Source organism: Electrophorus electricus, chromosome 3 (assembly GCF_041902795.1).
Source record: "Electrophorus electricus isolate QZ-2024a chromosome 3, ASM4190279v1, whole genome shotgun sequence".
Classification (NCBI taxonomy): domain Eukaryota; kingdom Metazoa; phylum Chordata; class Actinopteri; order Gymnotiformes; family Gymnotidae; genus Electrophorus; species Electrophorus electricus.
The window spans coordinates 3,873,212-3,887,236 of NC_137499.1; the positions used below are offsets into that span (position 1 = coordinate 3,873,212).

The 14,025-nt window shown below is 42.0% G+C and overlaps 1 protein-coding gene across 1 annotated transcript; it reads right to left on the bottom strand.

Annotated features, from left to right (window-relative positions):
- Nucleotides 1-4,403: 4,403 nt before the first annotated feature.
- kcng4b (potassium voltage-gated channel, subfamily G, member 4b) lies at nt 4,404-9,231 on the bottom strand. Its single transcript, XM_027012527.3, has 3 exons — nt 8,872-9,231; nt 7,568-8,366; nt 4,404-6,722 (listed from the first exon to the last, which is right to left on the bottom strand). The coding sequence occupies exons 2-3, from the start codon at nt 8,309-8,311 to the stop codon at nt 5,886-5,888; spliced, it is 1,581 nt and encodes a 526-aa protein (XP_026868328.3). The 5' UTR covers nt 8,312-8,366; nt 8,872-9,231; the 3' UTR covers nt 4,404-5,885.
- Nucleotides 9,232-14,025: the final 4,794 nt, after the last annotated feature.

The following is a 14,025-nucleotide window of genomic DNA, read 5'->3' on the forward strand; positions in this document are numbered from 1 at the left end:
TTGCTGTGTCTGCTATCAGGTCTTCTAACCACTCTGCATTGTTGCTGTGTGATGCTGCCTTCTCTCATATGCCTTTTCTGTATCGTTCAGTCTGCAGCTTTGGTGGGTCTGTTCTTATGCTGTTACCCTGTACACATTGGATAGATCATGAGAGAACATCCTGTTTATTCTCCTGGCTTCTACTTCTCTTGTGTAGCTCTTCAGATTGGCAGCCCGAGCTGTTAATCTTTGCTTGGCTTCTCCAAGGCCTCAGGTATATATAAGCTCTTCACAGAGACAGAGTAACATGAGCTCCTGAATTTTTAACAAAATTTTGATCATAAAGTGGGCAAACTGGGGAAATAACCTGAAAACATTGGATATAACACTACTAGAACCATTTATGAAGTTTTAATTTTTTCTAGCAAATCTATCAATAAAATATCAAAAACAAACTCAGTTCTTCAAACAAAAAAAAAGACAACTACAAGATGATTACAAGGAAAAAAACTACAAGAAGACAACTGAGCATGGACATCAGCAGAAGAACAAAGAAAAATATAAAACAAAACAGGATTCAGGACAAGAAATTCTGCAGTAAGGTATGCACCACTTTTGAAGAATATGCTTAATAGTAAAACTCTTACAAGAAGAGGCCAAATTTCTTATTTTAACTAGCTAGTTGCTAGCAGCATAAAATACATGAATCTGCAGAAGTGCTCCCCCAGCCGGAATACAAAATAAATAAATAAATAAAAAATCATCTGTCACCATGGCAACCAGTTCAGTGCAGAGCAAAGAGGTGGAATATCCTGCCTTAAAGTGTAAACGTGCCAAGGTAAAGAAAAAACGAAGAACAAGTCCTAGCTGAAAATCTAGATAATCAAAAACAGCCTGATCTTCCACACTGCTGACCCATCTGCATGGAAATAGGCATTCTGCAATCTCTTCCCATTTGTTGTTAAGGCAGGAATTGGCAGAAGCAGAAGAATCATTGTGTGTGAGGATGGAAATATGGACACTGACAATCCTGTGCTCACAATCGCCTACTATACCACAGGCAATATTGATACAAGGCAACAATCTGGGTCTGAGTTTTGAGGAGATCTTCTCCCTACTGAGGTGGAATGAACTGGGGAGGGTGCCACTGCAAACAATACTCCAGCCACACTCCTCTCCTGAATCCCACCCATCTCTCCCTCAGACGGACAGCTGAGGGAGCATCTGACCCTGCTGGAATTGGACTCTGCTGAGTTCAAAGAGTTCACACAGGCCAGAATCTCAGACAAGACAATCAGCAACCCCATCCAGCAGCTCGGAGAGGAGGTTCAACAGCTGAAGAGGGAGAACCATACTGGCATAACTGGACTCAGAGAGAGCCTGAAAGAGCTCCAACAGGAGCTATGTACATAGAAGGGGTAACAAAAACAAGCACCCTGTCAAAACTTTCAGAACTTCAGGGACTATGCTTTAGCCTCCACACACACACCCTCAGACACATACACCAACAAGAAACAGTCACCACATCCATCAGCAGTGGAACTACAGAAATACCTGCCTCTGCTCATCCACCAAGCACACAAAATACAACATCCAGTAAGGTCTCCACACCTGACACCTAAACACTCCTAGCAGCAGAGTCCTCACCTACCACCAAGCCCTCCAGAGCCAACCCAGCAGAGCAGAAACCTCACATCCAACAGGACTCCAACAGGCAATTTCTAGATTCCCAGAAGCTCTTCAACACCAGGTGACAGTGAAGTGCTGACCTGGCCCATTGACACCTGAAGAAGACTTGGCAAACTGCAGTACATCATCCACAAAGGCACCAATGACCTTCACACCCTGTGCAGAAACACCACAGTGATGGCAATAAAGAGAGTGGAAATGAGAGCTAGAAAGGGGATCTAAGAGAGCCACATAGTTATCTCAACCCTGCTACCAGGTCTATCACACTGACACACATAATCTACAGTATCAACACAAAAAATACGTATGGCCTTATCAATTATACATCTGGCACAACACCCCACCATCACCCTTCAGGACATGTACCACGGGCTCCACCTACACAATAACAGCATGAGGACCTTTGCAAAGATGAATCTTTGTAAAGATGTTGCCTTGGGCTGCAACTCTGCATCAATAAGTCTTACTCCACCTTCGGGAATCCCCAGACCACTGCTTCTGTATATGCCAAGCTATGACCCTTTGTCACCCAAAAGTCACAGCAGGTGATGGATTTCACCAGCCCCATGCTTGAGCCCCATGATTCCTCTGCAGCCACATGCTTACCTGCTTCACCACACCACACCACCAAAAAGGAAAATGAGACCGTACTACCTGTGAGGAAAACACCTTCAAAACTATCCAACCACATTTCAATAGTAAAATTAGTGAAATCACACTGCTGGTTAAAACTACATCAAAACAATTGGCCTATCAGAAACAGACACATACCTCTGTGCTGTCTTCATTCCTTCAAAATAATCCCCCTATTGTGATGAGGAGTATGTCATAAACCTAAACACCCTCCACACAGAAATGAGTCACTTTCAGGCCCATGGTAATGTGCTGGGAGATTTCAATGCTTAGATAAGAACAGAGCCTCATTACATAGAGCCACTCATAGGCTCTCTGGGAAGAGTCATATATTGTTCATCCTTCTGAGCTAGTTTGGTAGATTATGCAATCACTAACAGACCCCAGCACCATTAATGCATTCACTGTTAGGCAGCAATCCCCTTTGTCAGACCATAATCAAATTATTGTATACCTTACGATATCTGTAACGCGAGGTGGCCTGAGTGCCGCAGGGTGAGGGGCAGGATGCACAAACTCCAATGTCTGGGACATACATTTATTAACATTTAAACATACAGCACTAACAGCACTCACAAGAATCACACACACTTAATTCAAACAAGAAACGGTTAACATTAAACACAGACAAGAAACACCGGCGTGTCCACAAACAAAAGTCCTCTCACTGCACGTAACTGGCCAAACCACGTGCCTCATGGGAGGCGAGCGTTCCGTGACAATATCAAACCAAACCAACCAAACAACAGCAGAACACAGTTAACTATACACAATTCATTGGGTATAGTTTTATCATGGACAGCCATAAATCATGCAGTTAATCAATGCAGTTAATTCAGCTGATATTGCTGACAAAATCTATAACTTTAACAGCATAACTTTGATAAAAGCAAGAGCAGTGGTAAATGTCATATTAATCTCTTCCTGGCATCTCCATGGCAACGCCCCTGTTAATTTACTTCCTGGTTTTGTTTCCTCATGTTTTCTTCTTTTGGTTTATTTTGGTTCCACATTCTAACTACTTCAGTACCCACCTGTTATTTGACCCACCTGAATCATATATGTCTCCATTAGTCTCTGTATTAGTTACAAAACATAGTTTGGAGGCCAGACAGACTATCCAGATGGTGAAACATCTTGTAGGGTGTTATCCCCTGTTGCTGAGAAGTCATGGAGTGTACAAACAATAACGACCTCAAGATGTCCAATTACAAGATAGTGAGTTGTATAGTGTAAACAGTACAGTGATCTGACGACTTTGAAAGTCATGTAGTGTGTCCATGGATTAAGCAGAAGTAGGTTATCTGTTTTGTTGCCCAGAGACTGCAGATCTGAAAGGAATAAATACAGTAAACAGATCTGAAACCCATGTAATTTCCTCCTTAAGCCTGGGAGTTTAAACAGGTCCAGTGCTCATGTTTACCTCGTGTCAGACCTGGGTTTGAGTCCTGTGCTGGCTATCTGTCCATGAGCTGAATCTCAAGAGAGAAGAATAAAGTTAAGGTTTTGGAATGGGTCTTAATCCAGTAGAAATGTTGTGGAAGGACCTGAAGCAAGCAGTTAATGGGAGGAAACCCACCAACATAAGTGAGTTGAAGGTGTTTTTTTTACTGAGGAATGGACTAAAATTCCTCCAAATCGGTGTGGAGGACTAATCCACAGTTACCAGAAACGCTTAATTGCAGTTATTGCTGCATGCCAGATACTGAAAGCAAAGGTTTACATACTTTTGCCACTCACAGATATGTAATATTGGATCATTTTCCTCAATTAAAAATGACAGTCTAATATTTTTGTCTCATTTGTTCAATTTGTTGTTTTTTTTTATTTACTTTTAGGACGTGTTACAATCTCATGAAGTTTTAGGTCAAATTTATATAGAAACATCTTAAGTGTTCACAAACACATTACAGGGAATTGGTGTTGGCAATCTACTGTATCTGGTTCTTCACTCTGGTTAGTGAGTACTTAAGCGACCATGGGTTTTTGTGAAAGGTGCTTTATAAATCTAACATAATAACAATAATAATCATAATAATGATAATAATAATAATTATTATTATTAATAAACCATTTACATGACACTAAATGCTATCTAAAAAGCTGAGCCTCACATGATTTCAAGATAACACATGATTTATTACAAACTAATCAGTTACACATTACAATTGTTTAGAATGCAGCATATAAAATATTACCTTAATGTTACCTCTAAATGTTACCTCTAAAATGAAAGACAGAAAGAGAGATGTAAAGAAATAGTGAGGGAGTGAAATGTGAATAGAGAAAGTAAGCCCAAGGGGGAGATTTCCTCAAACCCAACTCCTGAGTCGAATAGCTCTGCCCCACCTCCACTCTCCACACCATCTTTCCCCCAAAACCCCACCATTCCAGCCTCAGACCTCTTTCAGTCTTATCCTGACCAAGAACTGAGTTTGCCACCACTAACCAACAAAAGCAATCGCATGCCGGTATCACCCCACCATAGGACAACAGCCTCAGGAAGGCACACTTGGTAAGACATTGATTTACAGTCGTGAAGAATAGCTGATGATTTGCTGGTTATTACCACAGCTGGGATATCACATGAGTGAACAATGTGATGTGACCATACTTATCTTTGCAGTCGGGGTAGATGAGAACAAAACTTCATAGATCAGAGTTTGTCCTACAATATCAGAATAAGTTGCCACAGATTTTTAAATACTTAGCTAATGCTTCCTCTCAATTACTTTTTATGAATTTATTGGTTAAGATTGTGCTAATGTCAACATCGACCTCAAAAACCTCAAACCTACATCCTCTGACAATATGCTTCAACATTTTGGTTGTTTTTCTTCTGTTTGATCAGTATATGACTAAACAGCACAGAATTCACAAAATACAGAATGAGTAACAATGGGTATAAGGAAATGTACCTGACATTCAAAGCCACACTATATTAGTAAGATTACAATCAAGACCACATAGTTTACCCTCTAGATGAATCCATAAAGCTTGCAGCACTTATATTGAAAATGGCAGCATTAGGCAGAAGATAAAGACACACTGTGGTCTTGACAACCACATTTTGTAGGCACACTTGTATCAAAGGACTCACAGATGCTTAGCATGAGATTTTTACATTCATCACCAACAATCATTACATTTACCTGAAAATCTGTATATTTACCTAATACTTTTATCCAAAGCAACTTACAATTATGACTGAGCATAGCTTGAACAACTCAGAGTTAAGCACCTTAGGGCTCAGGGGCCCCCACAATGGCAGGGCTTGAACCAGTAACCCTCCATTACAAGTCAAGGACCTTAACCACTGAGCTACCACTGCCAACAGCATGAGTGATTCTGATACCAGATGAGTGACAATGATACCAGAGTTACTTAACTGTAGTGAAGATCGTCACTGCAGTAATGCTAGTCACCACAGTACTGTTAGAGACCATAAACAGAAAAATAAAATAAGCATTTGCAATTACACCTGGATGTGATGTTTGTAGGCTGATCTCAGTGTCCAAGGTTTGGTCACTATCACAATCGTCCGGATGCATGACATTCCCTCGTTGCAGCATGTAATACATGTCTCAGCATGCTGTATGTGTGATGATAGGTTGGTGAGAGCTAGTCCCATTCTCATCATTGCAGCCTTTGTTGGTGTCTACCTGTAACCAAGCATGAGGTCTTGTCTCTGACTTTCTTCTGACCTCTTCTGCAGCACTTGCAGCAAGGAAGGCAGCTCTCTCCTCCTTGTAACTCACAGCGTGCTCTTGCTTGAGTTCACGGTAGGAGCAGGAGAAGACGTGAAAGATGGAGGTGGCTGGGAAGGCTATGATGAGGATGCCACTGAGGATGCTACTGAAGGCCACCACCTGGCCAGGGATGCTAAGTGGCACCATGTCGCCGTAGCCTACCGTCGTCATGGAGATGACAGACCACCAATAGGAGGCAGGGATGCTGCTGAAGCTGTTGGGCTCCACAGGTGGGCCGACAGCCAGCTCGTTCTCGGCCAGGTGCACGAGGGGGGAGAAGAGGGCCACAGCCACAAACAGGAAGAGCAGCAGTAGACCAAGCTCGCGTGTGCTCCTCTGCATGGTCAGGCCCAGCGTCTGCAGGCCCAGCGAGTGCCTGCCAAGACGCATCACATACAGGATCCGAAGGGCACGGATGACCCGTAAAATCAGCCCCAGCTTGTCTAGGTACCCTCTAGCAGTGGGCATGCCCGGACTCCTTTCTTTCTCACCAACCACCAGGGAGATGTAGTATGGCAAAATGGCCAGCGCGTCAATGATGTTGAGTGGCTCACGAGCAAACACTAGCTTGCTGCGAGCCTGCATGAAACGCAACGCCAACTCCAAGGAGAACCAGGCCACACATACGGTCTCCACAATAAAAATGTGCCGACACCTTTGCGAGCATTCACCCTGTGTGGGAAGAATGTTAGCAAATCATTTCAACCTTGCCTATTGTGAAGGAAATATTGTTGTGTTTCTTTCTCTATCATTGTAAAGCGTGAGAAAGCTTAGCATAAGATTAGAAGAACAGGACGTTCCCTAGAGAACGTCCTTGAAGAAATACACTCCTTCCAAGGAGTTATCTGGTCTCAGCAGAAGCAAACCCTCCCTCGTTCTCTCGAACGCTACGGCTATTATATAAGGGGAGGGAAATCACCCAAAGGGGAGCGAAGCAAATAGGCACGCTCATTTTTTGAAACTAATAACTCAATAAAATCTTCTTATCCACATCTGACTCCTTGTTTGCTGAATTTCCACCACACTATACATGGAATTTTCATAATATATACACAAACTAAAACAGATTATGTATTTCAAGGGATAGTACAACTCTACCCGCCACTCATTTTTTGTTACTAACATTTAATGCTATATAAAAGTATGTGCTTCTTGGGTTTGTTAACATCAGATTATTTACTACTCTACTAAACCCCACAGCCTCAGGTCACTACCCAACATATCCACTGTGTAATTTGATTGCCACTTGATCATTTTACTACCAAGTTATTTCCTGTTAATTTGGATCAGTTAAGTTTTTAACTGTCTGTAACTGTTAAGAGTTGATCAAGTACTGCCAATACACTGCCATCAAGTCTCTAGTACAGCTCCCTAGCATAGCAGTCAGAGCACCCTGCCTGAAGTGACAGGGTGTGATAGTGTCTGTCAACATTTAATTCATATTCATAATATTCATATTCATAATATACATATTCATAATACCCCCGAATGCTGACCACTTGAGTCTGCGTACCCACCCGGCTCTCTTCCTCTCTGAGATCAGGCATGGTGCTGATACAGAGGCTGATCACTGTCACAGCGATCATGACCACCGAAAGGCAGGCAAAGCTCTTTCCCATCCATCCAGAGTGAGGGTTGTCCACGGCCTCCCTGAGCTGACTCATCACACTGCAGATCTCCTCGCTGGCGGGTCCTGAGCACAGCTTCCGGCTCCTCCGCTCCTCCGTCCTCTGCTTGCACTTAGCCACCTCCTCTAGGCAGCTCAACATGCGTCGCCGGCAGCAGCTCTCCATGTGTGCCGGGTCGATGCCCCAGTAGGTGAACTCGTCAGAAAGCGAGATGGCACACGACTGACCCAGCAGCCGCAGCTTGCCGGCGGCCAGGAAGTTGAGGATGATGCGAAAGGTGGCGGCACTGCGGTCGAAGAAGAACTCGTGCCGTGTCTCATCATAATCATCACAGAGCAGCGCAATCTCCTTGGCCCCACGGCAGTGATGCAGCTGCCCCAGACGAGAGAGCGGGAATTCGTCCAGCGTGCTCCAGGGGAATGTGTAGCGGTCTCCACCCACATTGATGAGGGCCAGCCGGCTGTGGTCAATGCTCCCAACGGAGGAGGGGTCACGCAGAAACTGGGTCCTCTGAAAGTACACCCCTTTGGCAGTCTCCATCTCCAGGATCTCAGTGAAAAAGTGGTCGAGGCTGCTGTCATCAGTGCTGGCCGAAACGTTGCTGAAGTCATTGGTATTACTGATGATGGGCATGATGGCATTTGGCCAAACAAATACAGGATCTGTAGGAAGACGCTGGTGTCTTCACCTTCAGGGCATTCAAATTAGAGGTGTCAAAAGAGGAGCTTAGCAGTGAAATCTGAATAAAATATCATAATTTGGAGATTCATAGCTAATAAACATAGCATCTTCATATAATTGCTTTATACTTTATAATTTCTCCATATAATTTCTTTTTACTGTGTCTACTGTCTGTGTGTGTGTGTGTGTGTGTGTGTGTGTGTGTGTGTGTGTACGTCAGAGAAAGAGAGAGAAGTGTTTGGTAAGGAACACCAGTATTCGTTGCTGATATTTTTCCCATTACGAGAGTAAAACATAAACAAACCTGTTTATATGGAAAACAACCTTTGATGGACTACAAATCTAACTGCCATTGTTTTAATCATAGTTTGTGTTTGGCCCAGACACAAAAAATGCCTTACAAAACAGACAAAACTCGTAAAGCACGTGAGTCGCTTGTCGACTAGTAAGATTTTATTAGATATATATCTAAAAAAAATAAAAATAAACAAGGAAACGAATCTTGCACTCACCTTATGCGCCAGAAAAAGTGCTGGGTTTACTGTCCAAAAACATCACAGCTCGAGCACAACTATAATAATACTCCCTACCATCAAGCAAGATAAATAAAATGAAGAGAACAGCTAATACCCTTGGATGATATAGTCTAGAGTATGTGGAGGCAGATCTCTGTCCCGTCGTGTTTAAATCTGATCGCGAAGTATCACTTCATGCGGTGTTGCCAACGTCTACAAACAATTATGAGCGGCTGCTGAATGCTGCTTACTTTTGTGCATCACTTCTAATCATTTTTACAAAGTGGAAATAATCTGCCGATTGCACAAACATAGCCCCAAATCTCTTGCAAATCCGGGTAAAGCAGAGATTAGGTGAAAAAGAAACATCCGCTAATGTCGGAAAATTGTTATCTCGTTAAATGTTTTAGACCAATCCTGAAGCGTGCGTGCGTGCGTATATATGCGTGTGTGTGTGTGTGTGTGTGTGTGTGCGCGAGAGAGAGAGAGAGAGAGAGAGAGAGAGAGAGAGAGAGAGAGAGAGAGAGAGAGACAGAGACAGAGACAGAGACAGAGAGAAAAGAGTGGCTTGGTATTAATTTACTCATTATAAACATTTTAAATGTTTTTAACTAATAAAGGGTATTGTTTTTTAAAGCACTGGATGCATTAGGCAGTTAGAAATGTTTTTTAATTCCTGCTTTAACGGAGTCATTGAAATCTGGGGACCACAATGGCTTGGCCTTTGATTTGAAGAGATAATGATTGCATCACGATATCATTCGGAAAGAGAGTAATTGACATCTTAGAGACATCTTAGAGTTTTTCTCAACAATATAAAAATTAGTATATAAATGTTCCAAGTGCTCTTAGCTTTTGTAGTTGATGGACATCTTTACTACACCCCTGTTTGTTTTTCAAGCCTGGCTTTTATGTCATTCCATTTGCCTGCTCTGGGTCTCAGATTACTTGTAATGGGATGGCTTAACCATACACAGGAAAAGAATAGACTGTTGTGGTATAATATTCTACTTACAGCATGCATCGTTTTACTTTTTTTTCCCCAGTTCTCAAATAACCTCACTGAATAAATGTGCTCCAGATGCTGCCATACAACAGAACAATATCATGTCTATAACTCTGAATGCTGTCACAGTAAAATGCCTTGTAGGGTTCTGTACTGTAAAGCCAATTAAACCCAACACTGAATTTAATGGCCATTCTGAGGGAAAATACCAGAACACTCAGATACCATCCATGCCGTTTGTGGTACATTCTTAATTATTAAGCTGTTACTTGTTAGGCTGCCCATTGCTTGCATGTTGCAACGGTTAGTATCTTTACATAATTTGGACTGTTAATTCACTCACCATGTTACCTTGCATCTCTATGTGCTTTTGGACTGATAATATACTTCATATGTATTGTCCAGTCCTCTCATACTGTTGTGTGCTTTTCAAGAACCAAAAGACACTTGAAACAACATATATGTCCAAGGGGCGCATGTAGATAATAAACAAAAGAGGTCCCAGGACTGATCCTTGTGGAACCCCTTGAGAGAAGAGAGATCTGTTTTTTTTGTACACTGCGTAGCCATTCTGTACAATACTCTCTACTCTCATTTGGCACTGCTTTGTACAGGCCTGGTCTGACCTCCGAGTGGGTCTCTAATTTCATGGCAAATAAAAAGCTGCATGGGCCTTCTGACCCCATTTTTTTGCACAGAAACCCTTTAAATGTGCACGTCCAGTGCCCCCCCCCCCCCCCCCCCCAGGTCCACCAACAACCCATTGGTCAAACATCAAATGAAATGCAAATGTTGCTGTGTCCTGAAGTGGAAAGAAAAACCTGCAGATGAGCATTCTGAAAACAGAACTGACACTGGATTTCCAGCTTCCCTACACAGCTGTATCGCTGAGTCATCCAAGTTCTCACTTGTCACATCATTAAGTAGCATTTACCGTGGAAAGCCATTGCCATTGTAATGAAAGGGAGACAGAAGCAGAAGGCTGCAAATGCAAAGTGAGTTTATGAGCGCAGCCCTCAGAATGAGCGTTGTTAATCTTCAGAAATGCAAGTTACAGAAGGCAAACCTTTGCAGAGACAAACTTCTAAAATGTGAGTGAATATGCACAGTCCTAATGAGTCCATATATGAAACGAAATGTATTTTAAAAACCACAACTGTAGAGCAGGATCATTAGTGTAGGAAACATAAAAGATCCAGGAGAGCAAGCAAATGGAGAAGAAAACGTGGGAGCAGTCAGCATTTTCTGCTGCCACCTGCCGGACCCCAGACTTCAACTCTGGGGGAGATGCGGCGGGTGGGGCGGGGGGGGGGCATGTGGGGGGGTTGTCATCCTCCTACTACACCTTGTTTTTTTTCTTCACTACACTATGTGTAAATTAATACCTTTAAGATAAATAATTAAATAATTGGTTACAATTATCTATCCATGCCTTACTGTGAAGTGAGTAAAGTTATTTATGATTCATAACTTACTATTTATATCTGAAGAAGGTTCCAGGAAGGTTTTTCTTACTTGAGGTGTTTTCCACTAGATGGAGATATTATTTACGTATAGATGAAAGAACATTTCTTTGTGTTAAACACAACACAAATAAGGCATCGTACAGCACTATTCATATTCTAATAAATTAATTTCTCTGCCCGTGTTATAATCAGTATCAGCAACATTTGATAGGTTTTGTAATATTCATATTCTTAAACAAATTTAAACTATTCATTTAAAGCAGTGCTTGATGCTGGCTTCTACCTTTTGTATTTCTACTTTTTACATTTTTCTCTTTGGCCTACTGTGACCTTTTCTTGCATATTGCCATGTCTCACAAGCTCGTTGTACTCTTTTCTGCTCTCTATATCGGGTTCTAGGTGATTCAAAATAAGCCTATATTACCCAGGGTGCATTATATGTGTATTCTTATATGTATGTGTATTGTGTGCTTATATTTATACTTATTGCCACTTTTTAAGTGTTTCATTCAGAAGTAAAGCTAAAAATGTCATTGTGTAGTCACTGAACGTACAATAAAGAACAACTTAAAACTTAATTTCAATTATTAAAGTAATAGAAACCACTAAGCCCGTAATGGAGAACTCTGTACTATCAAATCTATCTATAATATATCAAAGAAAGATGTGGAATCTCTGGCTTCCTTGTTTTTTTTTTTTGTTTTTTTTTTGGCGAGTCCACGGGAATGGAGGAACGAGGCTTTGCCCTTGCTAGCCAGAGACCTAGCCGGCTCCAGCGAATCGCCGTCACCACGGTCCTCGGGGTGCTCTTTGGATGTCCTCGGTTCTGGCTCAGTAGCCTCAGATGCCCCCCCCCCCACCTCCGGAGTGGACGCAGACGCCGGTCGTGGTCCTGCCGCTAGAAAGTCCATCTTTCGCCGAGGGAGCTGGTGCTCTGTGGTGGTTGGTCATTCTGTAACATTGGCCCGAGGACACACAGAACAGGACACACAGACTCCCTCGATTTAATGAGACGTTTAATAACCGAAAACACTAATGACACTTGTGGCACTCACTTATGTGAGTATCGAACAGTATAGAAAGGAACAACAACATATCATGCTAACAATATTTATACTCAAGAAAACTACACTATTATTGAATCATAACTGAAAGCTGGATGAGTCTTGAAACATCCTTAAATATGAGGTGAAGTAGAAATCCAGAAGGTTGTTCATGCAGTGTTTGGAAATATTTTTGCTAACACACAACAGTTGAGCTAAGCAAATGGAAATCAGGTTAAACTTCAATCAAAACTAGTTGAGTGCTTATATCTGAAATACCAACTTCTATTTCTAAGAGAAAAGCAGGCCTTTCTCAAGCTATCGCCTTAGGCTGAAGTATCTATTATATTGTGTATACAGTATAATAAAGTATAATAGATAGGGCAACTACTAAGCTTAGGAAACAATGAGATTGAGGCCAGAGTCAAGACTACAATTTGTACACTTGGAGACAACATGCCTGCGGTGCAGTGCTGGTCTGGGCTGGGTAGCCATAATCTGTCCTGCAGGGGTTTTGGACTTGTTCCAGAGGAATGGGTGTGTCCTCTGGAGTTGTGTTGCTTAGTCTCTCTTGTACCTGTTGACACAAAGTCTGAAATCTGGGATATTTTAGTTCTCACCCAGTGGAAAATTTTAATACTGGGTTTAATTATTAGTTTAGGTTATATCCAGAGTGACTTACAAAAGGGCTTTGTCATTTATTCATAGAAGATATCCTAGTACAGTACAGTACGTTAGAATCAAACATACAAATGAACTAGAATACTGTCTCCAAAAGCAATCTGTATAAATATGGGTACACTTTAGCAAAAATAAGTTTAATAAAGAATAATCACCACCCTGTACCTGTAATATATACAACTACACTCGACAGCTCCAACATTACCAATTACAAACAGGTATCACTTCTCTCTTTCCTCTCAAAAGCCCTTGAATGAGCAGTTAACAATCAATTACCTCTTTTCCTCATCCAGAACCAGCTGCATGACATCAATCAGTCTGGCTACAAACCAGCACAATAATTTACATTTATAGCATTTAGCTGACACTTTTGTCCAAAGCAGCTTACAATTATGACTGAGTACAACTTAAGCAACTGAGGGTTAAGGGTCTTGCTCAGAGGCTCAACAGTGGCACTGCCCTTCATTCAACATTCAACAGAAACATCCCTCATAGCTGTCACAGGGAAACATGCTGCTAAATGCTGCTACTGTTTTGATTCTCTCACAGTAAACCACAACATTCTCCTCTGGGTTCTCGACTTGGTGTGACTGGTTCTGCATGGAAATTGTTTCAGTCCTATCTGGAGAGTGCTAACATGCAGAGGATCCACATCCAAACCATGTAGACTCTCCACTGGTGTTCCACAGGGGTCAGTATGAGGCTCTCTTCACTACTCTTTGTATACTCATTCTCTTGGTGATCTAATATCTTCTCATGGCTTCTCCTACCACTGCTATGCTGATGACACTCAATTATTTGTTTCTTTTTCATCCTCTGACATGCAGGTCTCCAGATGTATCTCAGCATGCTTGACTGACATTACATCATGGATGACAGGCCACCACTTGAAGCTCAGCCCCAGTAAAACCGGTTTCTGTAAATCCAGGTACCTCCCAAGCCTTACCATGACCTC

Bases quoted from the DNA above. Each gene is read 5' to 3' on its own strand.
- kcng4b (XM_027012527.3), bottom strand. From the start codon at position 8,311: ATGCCCATCATCAGTAATACCAATGACTTCAGCAACGTTTCGGCCAGC. The intron at 6,723-7,567 runs GTGGGTACGCAG...CTTCCCACACAG, and splicing joins TCAGAGAGGAAGAGAGCCGG to GGTGAATGCTCGCAAAGGTG.